This window comes from Antedon bifida, chromosome 2 (assembly GCF_963402885.1).
Source record: "Antedon bifida chromosome 2, ecAntBifi1.1, whole genome shotgun sequence".
Lineage (NCBI taxonomy): Eukaryota > Metazoa > Echinodermata > Crinoidea > Comatulida > Antedonidae > Antedon > Antedon bifida.
In genome coordinates, this window is record NC_136227.1 from 11,057,450 (window position 1) to 11,077,750 (window position 20,301).

The 20,301-nt window shown below is 33.1% G+C and overlaps 3 protein-coding genes across 3 annotated transcripts in view; 2 read left to right on the forward strand and 1 right to left on the reverse strand.

Annotated features, from left to right (window-relative positions):
- LOC144835098 (uncharacterized) overlaps positions 1-10,619 on the forward strand; it is a 38,457-nt gene extending 27,838 nt beyond the window's left edge. The window contains exon 4 of the transcript XR_013611044.1: positions 10,547-10,619. The gene's annotated coding sequence lies outside the window, so the exon portion shown is untranslated. The remainder of the gene's footprint in view (positions 1-10,546) is intronic.
- LOC144835111 (matrix metalloproteinase-18-like) lies at positions 348-10,424 on the forward strand. The gene is made up of 8 exons (XM_078690150.1): positions 348-494; positions 4,313-4,578; positions 4,952-5,229; positions 5,666-5,824; positions 6,297-6,517; positions 7,140-7,284; positions 7,759-8,019; positions 8,640-10,424. Exons 1-8 carry the CDS (start codon positions 402-404, stop codon positions 8,894-8,896), a joined length of 1,680 nt encoding a protein of 559 aa, XP_078546276.1. The 5' UTR covers positions 348-401; the 3' UTR covers positions 8,897-10,424.
- Positions 10,620-11,971: 1,352 nt separating the features above from the next.
- Positions 11,972-18,997, reverse strand: LOC144835115 (matrix metalloproteinase-16-like). The gene is made up of 8 exons (XM_078690156.1): positions 18,775-18,997; positions 15,895-16,154; positions 14,988-15,268; positions 14,740-14,898; positions 14,323-14,501; positions 13,748-13,892; positions 12,974-13,234; positions 11,972-12,722 (listed from the first exon to the last, which is right to left on the reverse strand). Exons 1-8 carry the CDS (start codon positions 18,844-18,846, stop codon positions 12,532-12,534), a joined length of 1,548 nt encoding a protein of 515 aa, XP_078546282.1. The 5' UTR covers positions 18,847-18,997; the 3' UTR covers positions 11,972-12,531.
- Between the last annotated feature and the right edge of the window lie 1,304 nt (positions 18,998-20,301).

Here is a 20,301-nt window from a genome sequence, read left to right on the forward strand (position 1 = left end):
ATTTTTTATAATTATTATATTTCTAACTAACAAGTGGGCGACGAACAGTTTTGATTGCATTTAGTTTTTTTTTTAATAAAAATTAGAATAAAATTGACAGTATTACAGTATTACTCATCAAAACAATTCTGCTGTATCAAAATAAACCGCGAAAAGGTAAATTAAAAGTTTAGAAAGGTATTCCTTATTCTAAAAAATGAGTCATAATTCAGATGTGTGGTTTATTGTACTTAACAATACGCTTCCTTGTGTACTGAATTACCAATATATACCGCTCTCTGATTGGCTATCGTAATGTACTTAACCGGAACGATATGGAGTGATCTTTTAATTCATTCAATATTTTTGTCATTCGCTGCTGGACGGACGATCTATAGGCAATTGGTTTTACTTCTGTTACCATGCTTAGGTGTACTGTATATATTTCTATAGGAATATTCTTTTCTATTTTACGACCTACGTCTACATTAGGAAATGTGGATACTGTTGGATATGTAAGTAACATTCTGTATTCATGTGACCTTCTACTTGGCATACACACTACCTATAGGCCAATTATATAGTTAGGCCTAACTGCTTAGTTAGAGGGAAACTCCCTCCTCATATAAGGAGGTTGATGGAGAATCATATCTTCCTATTTGAAGTACCCTATCCTGGTACATGTGCTCATGTTGAATCAATTTAAAATAGTTAATAATTAATTAAAATGTATATAATAGATCAGCATTACGTAACAACTCATGTGTATTTTATCAGCTTTCGCATGCATAATTTGTTATTTATAATTAAGAGAGGTCGAATATTAAATACACATAGCCCGTCCTCCTTTGGTTTTCACCACGTCCATGTGGATGAAAAATAATCACGGTGTCTCTCTCACTTTCGGTTGTATTTATATAATATTTCATTATTATGATACAGTAATGTAATTCGACAAAAGGCAAATTACTGAAAACATGCTGTGTGTATCAGTGGTTGGATCTCAATTGAGGACCTTATACAAATAAAGGAAATCAACGATCAAGTAAAACATCCAGAAGTTATCAGAAAGATATTGTAGAACTTTCTGGTTATTAACACTAACACTTTCTTTCCCAGTGCCCAGTGCAATATAATAATAATATGCTGTACACAACAGCAGAATAGAGAATTTAAGCTTAGCGTTTTAATGCCTGAGGCAGTTATATATATTATCGATATTAAACCTCTGTATGATTCATTATCATAATGACATACAGTGGCATTTCCTTCAATTCAATTCTATATATACATCAGGGGCCTTCTGTAATGTTGCGTATTCCAATCAAAATAATGTACATGTATCTATAATTGCCCGGGATGTGACCTCTACTGTTCCCTGCTTTGTGAGTTACAGTATAATTTTGCACGGCCTTTGCTGTAGAACATGGTGTCACAAATGCGCAATTTATCAAAGATACACAGGGTTTATATTAACAATATTTCGGGTTGAGGACATCACATAACCAGGGAAGAGTAAAATTACACTCTTCCTTGACATACCCTAGCCTTTAAATGCAGAGTAAATGTTTCTGTTCTCGGAAGAAGCTCTAGTATCTCGAACACAGTGTTCGATAACAGATATCGCAATTGAGATTTTTTAACAATTAAGGTAAATTCCGATATTGAAAATGTATAGAAATTTTGTTTATTACGTGGGTTTGAAAGATTTCAATACTGAGTCTTTGATTGTGTTCAACAATGGAGCTTGTGTCACGTTCGTCACAGGTTTTGACGTTTCAAAGTACTGTACATATCATTTCAGTATAAATTGCAATAATATTGAATATAGAATTCAGATATCATCTGAATTCTACTGGTAATATATCTATATTAGCCTAACTATTTATTATAATATTATAATTCGGCGTCATATTATAATATTCGATCGTTCGGCAATCTCGAATTAAGTGCATGGTTGAGCAAGCATTAACACCAGCTTGCTTTTCAAAAAATTAATGAGTATCCAAATGCATATAGTTTTCATATCATAACCTAATATTTTATTGTAGGTAAACAGCAAAACATTGCACTTTTTTCTTTTGAAAAAATAGTAAAATCGACAGGAACAGAGGAGGACTCCCGCCCCACCCCGGGTGCATATTACGTAAAATAAATGTCTACATGTACGATACTCAACAATGCTTTAATTTCTAAATTTAATATTTAACATTTTTAGCAATAAAGATTTAGTTAAATTACTCTAAATTTGTAAAATAAATAATTTAAAATTCTACTAAGTTCAGGACATTGGGATTTATTCCTTACTAAAAATACTATAGTGGGCAACATGGGCAAATTGTGGGCAAATTGACTGTATTCAAGATTGGTGTCAGAATTCTGTAAAATAATGTGTTTATAAACGTTTCCGTTATCAACTAGACCCTCGTAAATATGTCAAACTGACAGAACACTGTAAATCAATGTGGACCGGTATGATTATATTACAGTTCAGTAATGTATACATTTAGATGGTAGGCCTACAGTAAATGCCAGATGAAAATTTACTATCAGTTCAGTTAAGAATCCAAGTTTAAGGGTTTAAATGGACATTTTGCTAACAGAGTAGGCTTAACTATTTTGCCTTCGAAATTATAAGATTGAGCAAGTTTTTGTTGAATATAAATGGCTTCCATACATTGATCCCTCCCTGGCTTAACTAGGTCTGCAGCTTATCTATATTGGTGTGTCTGTGTAGCAAATTGTAAATAGGAAACGAATTGAAAGCAATGTTCTACCCTCACGCTATCTTACCGGAAGCCATTCTTAATTCTAGTCTCAGTTATGCTTATGAGCTATGTGTTGCTGGTAGTTCGGTGATATTATAATTTAACACCAATATAGGCCTATCCCTCAAATCTCCATATCTGGTAAAAGAATACAGTTGTCTAGCTATCGAGGACAAAGTGCATGGCACTAATAATTAATAGTAATATGCCTAAATAATATCAACAAAAATCTGGAATGATGTGTAGCCTACTCAAACACTTTTACGAGTTCAGCATGTTTGTTTTTTGTAACCAATGTCGAAGTATAACAAATAGTTCATTCATTGACTGAATCACCGCAAATTTGTTCAGACCACAACATACAATATCACCTGTTAACAGTAATTGAGTCGGCAATAATTTATTTACATGGTCTGAATTAATCTCAAAGCAAAGATGAATCATTCAGTGCGTACAATGAACTCCACATTTTAGTAGAAATATTGGCTTGATCAGAAAGAAATATATTGAAGCTCCAACATCCAACAAAAATTATAGCAATGTTGGGTGAGAAAGTTGCCACTACAGTTTGTGTTTGTTTATTATAATTGCCCGGTTCATGTTAGCGGCCAGCTTTATTCGGGCACTAGACGAACTTGTTGTAGAATGAACCGTGTTTATTGCACTAATTGATTACCTTGAAAAAAATAAACATTCTTAAAAGCCTTATAAACCATGGAGTGATAAAACTACTGTAGCCTACAGTAGAGGCCTGTTAGTACTGTTTTTTGAAAGTTTATTGAATAAAATATTTTATAAAATAAATTACATCCTATCTCAATCATGTCAATTGTTTCTTAGAAGCTGAACATTGAAAAACAAAATGATTTGAATTAAAGGAAATTTACAGTAATATACCTGTAGTATATTCTATAATTGTATTCCGTTTTACAATGAAATAATTTTAGAGAAAGAAAAATACAAAACTGTCATAAAAATTGAGGGCAGTATATCTATTTTTCAACAGCTAACTGTAAGTACGAATTCCTGAATCTGAGACAATTGGAACTGTCTTAGTTTCCCGTGCTTAGTTTTAATTATAATATAAGAATTGGTGCTCTCATTATCATGGTGCGGCGTGGTAAGAATTATAGGACCGAATATTTAAAAAATCGATTAACCTTTGGAAGACTTGGGCCAAGTGACTGAGGCTAAATAAGGTGTTTTTAATAGGTTTAGGAAAAATGCAAAATACATTTTTATGACTGTAACTTTCTGCAATTGTTGGTTTTATTGTTATGTGAAATGTTTTGCCTTCCGAAAAATTGCGTTTTTTACCTAGGTCAAAGGTTAAATTCTCAAAATGTGCAGTTTAGTGGCCCAAAATCACGTACATATACGGGCCTCTCGTCCTGGGACAGTAAATTACCCCGTATTGGATACGGGCTACGTGTTCAAAGGGTTTAAAATGGCCATAGGATAGCAACACTCTCATGTAGCTACCGCTATCCTATTTACTGATCCGCCATTCCATGAATTAATTTAATGTTAAATAAATAAACAAATGAAATTCAACTTTTTTTCAGAAATATTTGGAGGATTTTGGATATGTAGCTCCTACGAATGCGGAAGCAGGGCGTTTACGAACAAAAAGCGAATTAACACAAGGGATAACAAGATTTCAAGAACTTTATGGATTAACGGTAACGGGAACCATGACGAAAGAAACCAGCGATCTGATGGAGAGGCCGAGGTGTGGATTAAAAGACTTTATCGAGACACCATCTAACATTCGTGCAAGGCGTTACGTGCATGTTGGCAGCAAGTGGCATAAAAACGACTTGACATATAGGTATGTATGTAACGCTAAACTATGAAACCTGTATTATCTATGAAATTATTTTTTCTAACATGTTAAGGCATAAACTGCAAAGGGTGCTACATTTCTTTATGATGTACATTTTTTTTTAAAGTGGAATTAGAAAATGCACTTAAAATTTTGTATGAAAATAACATAATTTTTAAATTCATTTCTCGCAACGACACAAGATACCAGTATTGTATGATTTTTTGAGCCACAGGGAGATATGGCTTAAAAAATGATGATTTTGAGTGTATGCAGAAAAAGTGCACTGTATCACCTTGGTCATCAATTGACATGACCTTTCCATAACAAGGGCCAATAATAATTGATATTGACACCATTAACTGTTATCATTTATTAGAATCCTCAACTACTCTGGTGATTTGAGTCAATCTGACCAACGAACAGCAATCTACAACGCATTTAAAGTGTGGAGTGACGTCACTCCTATAACTTTCCGTGAAGTTGGTTCTGGAGCAGCCGATATATACATCAAGTTCGCCAGTTATCATCACGAAGACAGCTACCCATTTGACGGACCAGGCGGTACATTAGCGCACGCTTACTTTCCTTCACATGGAATAGGTGGTGATGCTCATTTTGACGAAAGTGAAACGTTTTCGGTTTATGGAAATCCAGGTAGGATTATTATTATTTTTCTTCCTTGTTAATTGAGGCCTTGTGTAAACAAATGTGTCTAATTAGCATAAAAAAATACCTTCAGATAAACTTATTTAACAAAGATTTAGTTTTCCCATGTATTGATTTATTGAATTCAATGATTTTTAATTTCTTCATGTACCGATTTATTCAATATTGATATCCTTAATCGTACCGATTTATTCAATGTTAATATAATTAATTTCTCCAGGTACCGGTTTATTAAATGTTGATATCTTTAATTTCTCTAGGTACCGATTTATTAAAAATGTTAATATGTTTAATTTCTCCAGGTACCAATTTAATATAATGTTGATATCTTTAATTTCTCCAGGTACCGATTTATTCATTGTTGGTATCTTTAATTTTTTCATGTACCGATTTATTCATTGTTGGTTATCTTTAATTTTTCCAGGTACCGATTTATTCATTGTTGCTGCACACGAATTTGGACACAGTCTGGGTTTGGGACATTCAAGCGATATGAAAGCGTTGATGGCTCCATTTTATCAAGGATATATTAAGGACTTTAATTTACCATATGATGACAAGCTGGGAATACAGTATCTATATGGTACGATAAAGTTAAAATATAATTAACGTCATCCCAATAGTAATTGTTTAAACGCTACGTATTAGTCTATGTTTCTTCGACTTAATTTATAAATATTTTAGCACATATGGCGTTTCATACTTGAGCTTACAAGCACATACTTTCCAGACAAAAATTGAAAAGCTGGTGGATTAACATAAAAAAGACAAATAAATATGTCTATCCTCGTATGTATACAGAAGATAGGCCTACATATTTTGTAGATATTTGCTCCGTGTAGTCGGTTTAAATACCGTGACAGACCATCTCTAATTTACAAATTTCTCTAATCTACAAAGCAAAACACGTTTTGCCCTTTGTGACAGTTGCAAGAAAGTCACAATAAAAAGTTAGTGTTAAATTTAAGGAAGCCAAGTATCAATTACTGTAGTGCCTATAATTAATACAAGATTATTCAGTGTGTTTAAAATGTTCTTGCATTTCTTTTATTCAGGATCCAAGCCTATTCCACCAGCTCCAAAAACCGAAGCTCCTGCCAAAACTCCCCCAGCTCCAGCTACCAAAAGACCAGACACAGGCAAACCGGTAACGCGTCTGCCACCAGCTCGTTCGACCACGAAACCTGTCACAAAGAAGCCAGTAGTCAATGTAGATTCATGTAATAAGGGATACGATGCCATTGGCTACATTCGGTCAGAACTATTTCTATTTAAGGTAAGTGTCAATTTACACAGGCGAACGGAAAACCGCGTAGCAGCTTGTCCCACCCATAAATGAAATATTTTCAACAAAAAACCAAGATTAATATGCATTCCGCGCTAATAAACTAATACTTTGTAAATTGCAGAAAGTGACAGAGGGCGTGCTATTTAATATTTTGGTCCATATTGAAGATATATAATATAACTCGAGATTTCAATTAGCTTTTACCAATATATCGATTTTCTTTAATAAATCAATATACACGAGGTATTGGTTGCAACAATTCAACCTTCATCATCGTTGGTGCAAATTAATAATTTAAGTTATTGTTAATGATTTCCTGGTTAATTTTCTGGTTGACTTTTGTGTTTATTTTTAAAATATGTTTAATATACTATCTGAAATAAAAGAAATGAATAGATGAATGAATAGCTATTTGTAGCAAATTGTGAACGTTGTTGTGCAAAGAAACGTAGATACTTAAAGCAAGTATGACTCTAAGCCAACGGTACAGAATTTTCCAAACTTGCATAGGCCAGGGCAATGTTATTATTGCATAGGCTAACCATGCAGGCTACTAATAATTGTTTGTTTTTTGTTCTAATATGGTTTAATGACTATTCTATGCTTACAGAAAGCTGAATTTTGGAGAATGGATGTGCAGGCATATCCAGCTGAGGGTTACCCACTACCGTACGATACTTTTTTCATCGGTCTTCCAGGTGATATCGACGCTGCGTATGAGAGAGATACAGACGGCAAGATTTTATTTTTCAAAGGTATATAAATAAATATTTTTCTACTAGCCCAGGCCGACTAGCAACTATGAAGAAAGAAGTTTAGCGAGTTAGATTGTTATATTATATTTTACCTACCTCCTACTTACACTGATTGATGTTTCTAAGTTGCAGACAAGTTCATGGAGGAATTTTTTTTTCTAAATAAACGTCCCTTGTAGTAGGCTACAAATCGTATACGTTTTTAAGGTAGAGTCCGGAATGGCAACAGAGTAAAGTTGCACTATATACCAAAGAGTAATCATAATTTGTATTAACCTGGACGGTTTTTTTTCTGTACACCATTTGGTTATTGAGACAATAAATTAACCACACCTATCAAGGAATATACTATTAATATTGTACATTTTTTATTATTGATTCGCTCCACCATCAGAGTGACGAAAACTATAAATATAAATTAGATATACTGCCAAGGCTTTTATGAAATATCAATATTTACCTTATTATTTGTAGGTAAAAAGTTCTGGGAATACACTGGAAACCACCTCGACGAGGGTTCGCCCAAACTAATCAGTACACTTGGTAGTTTACCGACCAAGATTGATGCGGCATTGAGTTGGGGAAACACTGGAAAAACGTACTTCTTCAAAGGAAGAGAATATTGGAGATATGATGAATACGATAAGAAAGTTGACGAAGGTTATCCAAAACCAATAAAATCCAACTGGGGAGGCGTACCAGCTTCACTTAATGCTGCTTTTAGGTGGAAGGATGGTAAGTTGATGTCTTAAACAACTTTAACATAATATTGGCCAAGAGCTTTGTTAATGTGGCTAGGTTTGTAGAAAAGTCACTTTTTAAAGTGAAAACACCGCATTTGACCGTTAACGCACGCAAACATCGTGGAAAGCTAGTGAAACTTACGACCTTTCGCACTTACTGGCCTTATGCTAGTATGCAACGAATAAATTGCATTGTGCAATCGAATGGGAACCAAGCATATCGAGTAAATGACCGGGCTAACTGATGAACAGTGTCCGGGCTAAAGCTTTGGGAATAATAAAGATATTCAGGATATCCAGAACCAAACTAACATTCTCTTAAGCTTGGTTCCCACTAGGACGTAAGCGAAACGCAAGTATTTTGACCAATTACAAGCGATGGATCATTCGAACTGTCGTTTATCATTGGTCAGCTCGCTTGCGTTGTGGTTACGTCCTTGCGTTGCGTCCTAGGAGCAAACCTTTAAGCGTATATCATCTAATCTGTCTGTTGATCAAATTACTTGCGTTCGCGTACATTCTTAGATAGAGATAGGGTGGGAAGAACCAAGTTTGAGAGGGGCGAAAGTAGTAGAAAGTTTTGCCATAACGTAATTTTTGTTGTCTATATAGGTTACACATACTTTACAAAAGGAAGACGATTTTGGCGTTGGAATGAAAGAACTGGTAAAGTTGACCCTGGATATCCACAATATTTTGGTACAGAGTGGCTAGGATGCAGTGCAAGTTTAATGCTTCCGGAAGGAAACGAAACAAACACAATGGCACTAAATAATAACAATGCTGGTGTACAACATACAAGTCTAAACGCTGTATTTCTTACTACAATGACATTCCTTTTACACAAAGTCTTTCATCAACTTTCTTGAAATTGTAGTTTCTTTGTATAAAATTCCTAATTTTTATATTTTTGTACATTGTTGTTATTATTTATGATGTATATACATATTCACGTGATTTCTTAGGTAGCCTGTCATCTATAGGGCAAACAGCTTATTGTTATTTACTAATTGCATTGTTTGCGTTTATAAATAGAAAGAAAAGAAAAGTTTAAATACCAAATCGTAATGGTTGAAGTGTAAGGATGCTTAAAACCAAAGAAAGACGAGTCAGCATTTTATGTTTCGTGACATTTATGGAAACGCGAACATTTTGCTACTCGAGTATAGTTTAATGTTTTTAATATTAAACTATATTCGAGTAACAAAATGTTCGTGTTTCCATTTTACCTGATTCGAAAGTGTTGCGATGTTAATATAATCTCTGTGTACACTATCAAACTTTATGTGACAAAAAATGTGATTTGCCCATATTTGGAGACGATGATGTCGCATTACTACACTATTTGGGTATATCACACTTTTTTGACAAACTACTTTTAAAATATTATAATACAAAAATATTTAATACTACACAGTGGTTGAAATTTGAAAAAAAAAAGACTTTGGAAATCATAGTTTGGTTAAGTTTGCAAATTAAAGTTTCCTAGTAGTGTAGAATTTAGAACTTCAATCATAGTTCGTAAATGTTCGAGATTCACCCAGTGGACAGTAGGCTTATTCTATGCAGTTTTTTTCTATTTATGATATACCTTAATGGCATAGGCTTAGGCTATAGGATTTTATGATTAATGTATTTTTTATTTATTTTCAACTGTGTTACTGTATGATCTAGCCACCATCATTATACGTATTGTCTGTATATATTTATTTGTATCTATTTATAATGTATGGTATATCAATTCCAAGCATTTTTATTTAATTACTGTATTGCAATTAATATTAGTGATTATTTATAATTTATAATAAAATCAACGATTACGGAACGTATTTTATACCTACTAATACTTACACAAATCTCATTTATATACCAGTGTAAAAGTATTCCTGTATAAAGTTCACTATATTAAGACAGTTTACCTCTGTATGAACTTTGAACGAATCAAAATTGCCTCGCAGGCGAGGAATTGCGCAATCATTAAACGACCAGAAAGTAACTTAAAACATTCATAAAAATTAAAATATTATATAATAATATTTAATCACAGTTATAACAAAGTATAAACGGTGAGTTTGTAAGCGTAGATCACCTTTTGATTCTAATAACATCGTTCTGAGCGCGTGCAGAATGACTTTCCGACTCACTAGCTGTGTATTCGTGTGATACGTAAAAATGAAATGTCGTAAACTTACGATTGATTTAGCCAATGCCATCTGTAAATGTGTTGTTTTTATTAGGACTATTCGATAAAAAGAGTATATCCTCATGTATCTACGATATAAAACGTGTTTTATATATTAGATTGGCGTGCGTTTGTGTAATTCAGTATAGATATGTAGTATAATTGAACATAACTTTGCGATCGTTTTGTATAATAAAGTCATTCCGATAAGTCAAGATATTTGCCTACTTTGTGTTAAACTGATTCTTTTTTGTAAACATTTTCTGTTTTGTTCAAACTGTTTGTTAAGATACAAATAATGAATGTTTATGAGTGTATGGTAAAATAATGGCATGAGGTGAATGATGAAAGGTTATATTTCAACGAGGCGACAGCCGAGTTGCTATATAATCTTTCATCATTCACCAAATACCATTATTTGTACCATTACACGAATGTAAAACATTCATTATTTGTTTTATATAACATCTAAATAGATTCCTGTCATTTGTCATTCCTTAAAGGCCAGGTGCGGGCAAAAAATTTCTATTGATCATACATTCTAATAATTATCGATCTATAGTTTCCCCTATGTTTCATAATTTTTAGGATTTTATTTGTGTTACACGAGCTTGTTGAAAATAAGCACTTTCTAATCAGTGGGGGGATAGTTCAAATTACACAGTAAAATCTCTATTCTTTTGTACACAAATTTTGTAAATAGAGAGGCATTTCAAAAAGCTATGAAAAATAAACGGTGTGGTAAAAAATGTTATTAGATGAATAAATATAGGTAATATAACTTGAATATTACATTTCTGATATTTTTATTCAACTTCAGATTTTTATTTTCATGCTATAGCAAAAATTATCCACCGTATATCCACCATCTTTTTTCACCATCTAGGGAGTCACCAGACATGTTATTACATTAGGTATTTTACCATATTAAGGGAAATTCATGTTTTTTCGTCTTGATTTCTGTTACAAATATTTGATTTATATACAATTAACCAAATATTATATTTAAAATTCATGCCTGTACCTGAGCTTTAAGCGCGCAAAACGTGAAACGTTTTTACTGCGTTTCACTAGTGACGTTGATTATTTCGTAGCCGATTTAGGGGTAGCACCCCTCGTAATAATTATGAATAATATATTAGAAAGCAGTGAATCACCAAGAGGTTCCATATAATGTTAAAATCTTGCACTATACTAACCTTAGCTCTATCTTCGGGGGACTTAAGAAATCAACGATGGCCTTATCTTCAACGATGTCGTCGGCGGTGCACTACTATAGTGCCATCCGAACCAGCCGCCGGTTATAAATTGTAACTCTATTTCAATTAGGCTGTTGGCAGATCTACTTCATCCTGTTTGCTTGAAGTTACACAACTTCATGGTAAACATTGAATAAACAGCATTTAAATCTGTATCGTCATGCTAGCTGCAGGATAATTATTAATTTCCCAAAGTATCGTAAGTACCGTAATATCAACATATGTCTCACTTTATGGTTTGTAGGCCTATGGTATTTTTTAGTTCTGCCGGCAAACAAACTTGTGTGAGGTGAATTGAATTCTCCTCTAATTTAGGAAACATTATTGATACTGTAATGGAAAGTGCTAGTGCCACGTTGCCATTTTTTCTTTTTAAATTGTTTTATCTCAGATAAATATAACATCATATCAACAAAAGGTAAAAACAGAATGCAGTGTAAAACAACCTCATCCACAAAACACAATTTCAATAATAATACAACTTGATTTTTTTTTTATTTATTTCATTTTATTTTAAAAAAAAGTATTATATAAAATGCTATTTTTACACATAATTTCACATTTAGAGTTTTGGAGAATAGTATTGAACATAACGGTACAAAATAACCTCCATTAACTCAACCTAAATATTGCAATACAGAAGAAAATATATATTTTTTAATTAATAAGTAATGGGTGAATCGTATAACCATGGACTAAATTGTATTGGATTATTCCGTGGACCAATATGGACCTGCTACAAAAGAATTAAAGAACATCCAGCAAGCTAGAGGTCAGAGAAACAGACAAACACATCGGGTATAAGTATAATATTTGGCGGTGGTATAAGCAATATATACAGAATGTTTCAACTAAATTCAACTAAAGTACCGTATTTGTTGTTGTACTCTATAACTTAATCCGTATCTGCTAAAAATAGAAAAAAATATTTATTTTGTGGATTGTGTGGCAGATTTCACTAACACCAGTTAGGTATGCTACACATTAGACCTAATTTAATGCATAATTTCTCTATATATAATATAAAATTCTGAATATGATAGAAAAATGTAATTATCTAGTTCTATACAAATGTTGCCAGTACAAACGCCAAGACAATGACATGGACACTGTAATGTTTTAGCAAGGCTTTGTTTGTACAGTCACAGCTGAGCCAATCCTCTCCAAAATCTCTAGGGTACACGTTTTCGTCCACTCGCTCCAGATTTTCGTTAAAGTACCAGTACTGTCCTTCTCTCACAAAATACGTATAACCTACATGTTGAAACGATATGCATTGTTGATAGAGGGAAAATAAGTTTTAAAGTTTTAAAGATTTGATTTGCACTTATATTAAATCATTGAAACTTCTGAAACGGAATTAACTTGAATATTGTAATGCAATGTTATTGTTAATTCAGGTAATTGTCGAATAAAACCAACAAACAGAATATGGCAAGGTAAGGTACTACCATATCCCACTTATAATATGCCTACCATATAAATTCATAAATAATTATTCTTACCGTCGAGCCATCGAAACGCTGCATCGAGATTATTCGGGACACCAGGCCAGCCTGTTGCTATATCTCTAGGGTAGCCGTCATCTACGCGTCTATTTTCTTCATTGTAACGCCAGTACTGATCACCCTTAAAGAAGTACGTGTAACCGGTGCTGCCCCATCTTAACGTTGCATCAAGATCATTTGGTAAATCTCCAAGGTTTGATATGAGAGAGGGAAAACCCGGTTCCATGTTATTTCCATTATACTCCCAATACATATTACCTGAAGAAAATAGACTGACGGGGTTAATTCATTGAATGCATTATTGATTAAGAATAAAATAAGCTCTATACTTGAGCTGGTAAATGTACATTTTCTTCTGTAGGCCTAACACAAATTATATTCATATTATTCCTTCGGTAACATGTTATGTTAATTCGATAAAATATATATACCAATCGAAAATCCTATGTTAGGAAACAACATCTTATTTCAGTAATTTATACTTTTGTTAGTAGAAGTGATGCAATTGAAGATGGATACCACTTTCTGTGTTACTAGTTAGGCGACTGGAATAATAAAAAATGACCTAGATCCTGATTCATGAAGACTGAATGCGACATTGATTCTTGCAATGACATATTACTATTTCTTAATTTTTGTTAGAGTGTTCAGATAAGAAGATTTAAAAGAATCGGTATATAATTTCGTCAATGAACAGAATTTCGGAACTTATACGTAGAATTAGTGAAGAAATAGTGAAGCGCGTACGCTTCTGCCAACTTAAGAACAGACCTTTGAAGAAAATGAAAAAACCGTCAGTTAAGCGTTCGTATGATGCGTCTATGTTGTCTTCCAGATTGTTAAAGAAAGCAGACGTTTTACTAGGATAACCTTCCATTACACTACCACGCATAGCAAGACGTAGAAACTGATCACCCTGTGTATACATACGACTGTAGTTAGTACATTAGCTACATAGACAAACATGCATTTAAAAACAAGTAATTCATTTCATACACAACAAGTCACGTGATAGGCTATACATGCGTATGTATCCCATTTTCAATTATAATCAAATTAAAATTATGTGGGTTTTGTTGTCAATTCATGCCTACTGTGTTCGGCTTGAAGAATAGAAAAGATATACTCTCGTATTTTACTTCCACTAAATGGTATTTTGCCAGATTGGACCTAAACACTGCACAGTTTATAACATTTTATTGCACTGGTTGTAAATATGAATATACAAGGACAGGCCATTATTATGTAAGCCACCTCAACAAATAATAGGGCCTATATATTGTAGGCCTACATGCATTATGTTATATTATATATACATATTTAAATGTTAAGGACAATTAACTTACTTGAAATATGTAAAGTTCTCTCCTTAGAAAAGATATAGCGTCGATATTGTTAATACATGATTCCGGCCTAGCAGGATTGGTAGGGAAGGGTGTGACCATTGGCTTCCGCGGCGGTGTCTCTGTCATACGACCGACGGGTGGGTTGGTTGGCACGGGATTGCCTCCATCTTGATTTGATCCTTAAAAACAAATCATTTAAAAAAAACATTGTACTGCTGTGCTTTATTTATTGGAGCCTTGTTACTTCTAATCATCTACTATTTATTGTTTCTATTCTTAAATTTGAGATATTGAGAGGGTTATGTGTCATGTTTGGAAACAAATTTGTATACAATTTAGAAATAAATAATAATAATAATAATAATAATAATAATAATAATAATACTAATAATAATAAAATAATAATAATCAGCTTACCATATAACGCCTGTATTCCATTAATATCATCTAGAGGAAGTCGAAAATTTGGAACATAACCAGCATAGTATGGCGCCATCAGTGCATTTGGATCGCTTGAATGAGCAAGACCCATACTATGACCAAACTCGTGCGCTGCAACTTGGAATAAATCGATTCCTGAAAAAAAAACCCAGACGATAATTCCAATCGCGGTTGACTATAAGCATAGGTTTTGTAGGATATAATTACTTTCTTGCAATAGTTACCTAAATTTCCATTAACAGAGAATCTTTCACTTTCATCAAAATGAGCATCTCCACCAATTGCAATTTCCGTAGGAAAGTACGCATGTGCAAGAGTACCACTCGGTCCATCAAAATCGTTACCGTCACCATGTTCACCTGCTTGAAACAGTATTAAAATAATTGCGTCACCTGACGTCACCTCTTGGAAGCGTAACGGTGTGACGTCGCTCCAAACTTTGAAAGCTTGTTCAATTGCAGATCTGGTCTCCGCTTGCGTCAAATCAGGAGAATAATTTAAATACCTGTTTAAAATATGAAATTTTCTATGAATAACAATAATATTTGTTTGTCTTTTTAATGAAATGTATGTGGTGACTGTATTACATGTATACATTATGCTTATTTTATATCTTTTACAGGGCGAAGTCATACCACTATGCTACCAAACTTCCGAGTACAAAATGATACGAGAATACATTGTATAAAGATTACAACACTTTTAAATGTATTGCCTAAACATTAATTCGGAAATTATTGTTTGTTTGTCTCTCAGATTGGTTCTAAATAAATAAATATTACAATTACGAATTAATCATTGTCGTCACATGACTCTTGATATCTGAATGTGTCATTTCCAGGATACGGCGTCACATGTTCTTCAAATTTCTAGAGTGAATCTTTCATGGTCTTGGTCATTATTTCTTTCTTTCTTTCTTTAAATAAGTGGGGTTAATATCAATGGAACCATACTATTTATTTCCCATAGTTTTAAGCTCTGTCTACACTAGTTTGAAAAAATTGTGTGCCAAAATATGGTGGTGATATACCCAAATATGGTAGTAGTGTGACATCATCATGTCCATGGGCAGATCATATTTACTGTCACATAAAGTTTGACAGTGTAGACAGAGATTAAGGTCTAACTCACCTATACGTTAAGGTAGTACTACTCCACCGACTTCCTGCAAATGCATATCGTCTGGCACGCACAGATCCTGGGGTATTTAAAATATCTTTTACTCCACATCGTGGCTCTCCCATCTTCTTTATGGTGTCTGTATTCATGTTTCCAGATTGTTCCATTCCATTAAATTCCTGGTATTTCATAATACCTTCCTTCATTTCTTCATCCGTATGTTGACTGCCATGTGTCTTTGGTTCCATATAACCATATTTCATCATGTAGTTCTACAACAGAAGTATTGTAATTTATATGCAATTAATTAGTGCAATGGCGAAAATAATTTCATTAAGAAAAGAGAACATTTTCATCTTTCATCGAATTCAATTATTTGGCCCATTGCATGAATATAAAACATATATTATTTGTTTTATAACACACCTACTATGGAATATGTCAACATATTCCTAGGCCTAGGCTTGGGTAGAATGGCAGATTAGCGATACGAAATTACCAGTCACATGAAAAACTGATCAGGCGAATTCTGTTTTTTTTTTAAACGATTCCACATCTTATTTAGTTGTTCCCATTAATTAATCAGTCAAACTCACAAAAACGAACCAATGAACAAAATTGGAGTCCTGAAAATGTAATATATGTAATGTAACTTTTACATCAATTATAGCCTATATTAAAAGAAATACGGGTAAAAATGTAATCTGCATTTTCAGTTTGTCCAAACCATAGTCCTAGTAACACCAGTGACGTATAAGCAATATTCAATTATTTTCAAAATGAAAAGAAAACGATATTAGCGTTCCTTTTTGAAGAAGAACTAAAGAACCTAACAGTTAAATCAATATTTAGATCCACTTGAAATTATTTCAAGAATTCTTTAAAGGTTGAATTTAAATGAGCCATAGAGTAACCAGTGTTACAAAAGTATCTAATTATTTTCGGTTATAGCAAGATTTCACAGATTGTTAACTATCAATAAGATAAATAAATAAAACGTAAGTGTATATATTTTCGCCTAAGTGATTAATTCCCAAAAAGAAAACATTAGTTTGTACACATCCAGCTAGGTCAGTATTTAATTTGATTACTGCCAGATTTCTTTTGCGTTTAATTAAATTTATATATAAATATATGAGGATTTTGTCTCAGCTTTAATATTTTTTAATTTTGTATTTCATCATCTCCCTACAGTGACCATGTCACCATAAACAGTGCTGAAAGACATACAATATAACATAATATACAAGCACAAATCTACAAATAACAAGACAACATTTAGATATTAGTGACATTAGACAAAACCGTTGTATAATAACACACTAGGACAGATACCATCAGCTGAAATATTATTATGATGACTGATGGGACAATTTCAAACAAGATTCCCAATACCATTAGATTCTCCGTACTGTAACTTAATTTAATTATTGTATTGATTAGGTTATTGTATTTTTTAGCAGTTTTGCATGATACATATTATTATATCTGCCACCACCCTGAGAATTGGCTACACATATTGGATTGTCAGGCAAGGTATATAACGCGGGAATTCCAAACTAGTTATTTTTAACCGTAAGACCGGACTTCCTCATCTGAGATTGAAGAAAAAAAAAATACACAAACATATTTGCTTAAGGTAATTTTGAAAATTGACTTATAACCAAGATATTTTTTTTCTACGCATTGACCATTTTATGTAGGAGACCAAGACCAGACTTGCATGTAAGAATTCTGGCGATATGATCGATCGTGAATCATTTGCAGAACCAACGGATCCAGAGGAGGATAGCCCGGCTTTTGTTGGTTTCTATATCCTCAGTTTGTCCTTCGCTTTAACATCCTGAATACTTAGGCCTAAACATCGCCGCAATAAGGAAGTAAATGACTTCGCTTATGGACTGGTAATGATGTAAATTTATGCTAAGTAGTTCCTCCTTGCTCACATCATGGAGCTGTATCCTACCATACGTTAAACATATATACACATTGTAATTATAGAAACAGTTTATGCTCTTACATTTATTTCTGTTATCGTGTTTAAAGATTAGGCCTATTGTTTGCGTAATTTTGTTGATGTAAATAGAAGTATTTCAATATGGCAGAAAGTTTGAACACGGTTTATTATTATTTCACACGCACGTAAAGTTCAAAATACGGAAAATAAAGCTCTCTCTACACTATCAAACTAGTTTGATGTGCCCAAATATGGTAGTGATATGCTTAAATATGGTAGTGATATGACATCATCATGTCCATGTATGGGCACATCACATTTTTTTTGTCATAATGTTTAATAGTGTAGATAGAGCTTAAGAACAACGACAATTGTCATTCTCGACACCCGTATCTAACGTTCACATCAAGCTGTATTTCTTCTGTTCAATTGTGTGGTGTCACCGAATCGAACACCTGTAACAGGTGAACAACGCATTCCTTTTTTTGTTACTCTTTGTTTATTTATGATACCGTTATCCATGCTTACATAGGTGACCACTGCAGCAACAGTCATATTTATCTTAGCTATCCTGAATCATCTTCTAATGACTGTGAAGTGAATCCATGGCTTTTAAGTTTACATTAGTCTGAGTTGAGTCTATTTATGTTTACGCTACATGATAGTCATAACAATACTAATTAAACCAACTTTCACTTCACAAACACGTATTCTAATAATCCAGCGTTTTGAAAGAAAGGTTGTGTTGGTTGGAGTGAAGCTTAACATACTAAGAAGAGATTACTCGTCACAATTGTAAAGAAAATAACACACATATTGTAAAATGTATACATATGCTGAAATAGCTCTTTTCTATTATGCATGACATGACAATCTGTTTAAATGTTTAAAGTTAGTCTATACTGTATAAATAATATACGGGTAGGCATACTTACTATTTCTTTTTCATTCATTCGTTGACTGGAAGCATATACCAGGAACGCTAGTAAAATTATAATTCTCTGCATTGTATTTCCTCTAGCTTACACACCTTAGAGTACTAATTACAGACTACACATATGTAGAAATGCACGGCTTCCTTTAATAGGCATAAAGCAACAATACATACCCGTGTAAACGGAAGTTATATCAAGCTGGTCTAAGGTTGGTCCTCTGATAGGAAATCAATAGTAGCCATGTTATTACATTACCGAAAACAGAAACTACCAACAAGCGTTTATTGAAGGTCCTATGACTATTATTACGTCATCAGCTGCGACTGCAATCACTGGATTAGTCGAGTGACATCGGATCGAATGAGTTTGCTAAATCTTAATTATGCTATTGAATCATCGATATATGTAAAACGGAACTACTTTTTTTTCTGGAAGTTTAAAATGTCGAGATATTTTAATATATTTCTGTTTTTAAATACAAGATTAAAACCTTCTTATAACACTTGTTAAAAAAATATCACAATAGAACAATGAATATAATTAGGAAATAAAGAAGAAATTAAAGGATGTTTTTACATTATAGTGACGAACATTCCATTTCACATATGTATTTGATGAAATTCTTGAATTGTTTTTTCAGAAAGTTAAAAATAGCGTCCGTCCGATTTTGATTGGAGTGCAAAATGGGAAAATCTAACTTACTCTATAGGGAGAAATGATCAGTCAAATATTATATTATCTTGGATAACTGGTATGCTATCATAATTAATGTAATGTTTATAATGATGAGGTATAATAAAAAGACACTTCAATAATTCGCCGCTTTTTCCATCTTCTAACTAATATTAAAATACTATGTAATGCACAACGGCGATAAAGGGCTACGTGGAGAGGTGTGGGTTTTCATTCGCGCAATATTCACGACTGCCGACTATTCACGACTATGGGCTCTTCTTTGTAAACAGAACATGTTGAAATACTGTAATAAAAATATATATATAAGATATTAGATAAAAAATTGAAAACAAGTTCCTTTGTTTTATTGTGTCAGGCTATGGGATACCTATCGAAAACATCCGAAAAACCACAATATAGGCCTAGGCATAAATCCCATAAATGTACGGATCCAAACTAAGAGTGATTGATACTAGTTCGATCGTCCATATCATAAGGTCCTCTACAAATCGGGAAAATCCCCATTATGTTTATAAAATTATCACTTTCCATGATAAATGCAGTGAACTTTTCTATTTCTATCTTTTAGGTCATGGATTAGTACATTATACGCTAAATTGTCCAAAAAAAAGCAGGTACAGATAAAGAACATAAGCAGTATTGGATAATAACGGATTAATAGTTCGAAAGAAATCCGGCTATTAAATGTACAGTAAGCTTATTTACTCATTTATAATTAAGCGTACGATTCTTTGGTATTTTCCAGTGGTTTATACATTAAGGTCAAACTGAAACTTTTGTTTAATTTTTTAAGCAAAACAGATTAACTAACTTATGTTTATTTATAAGGGT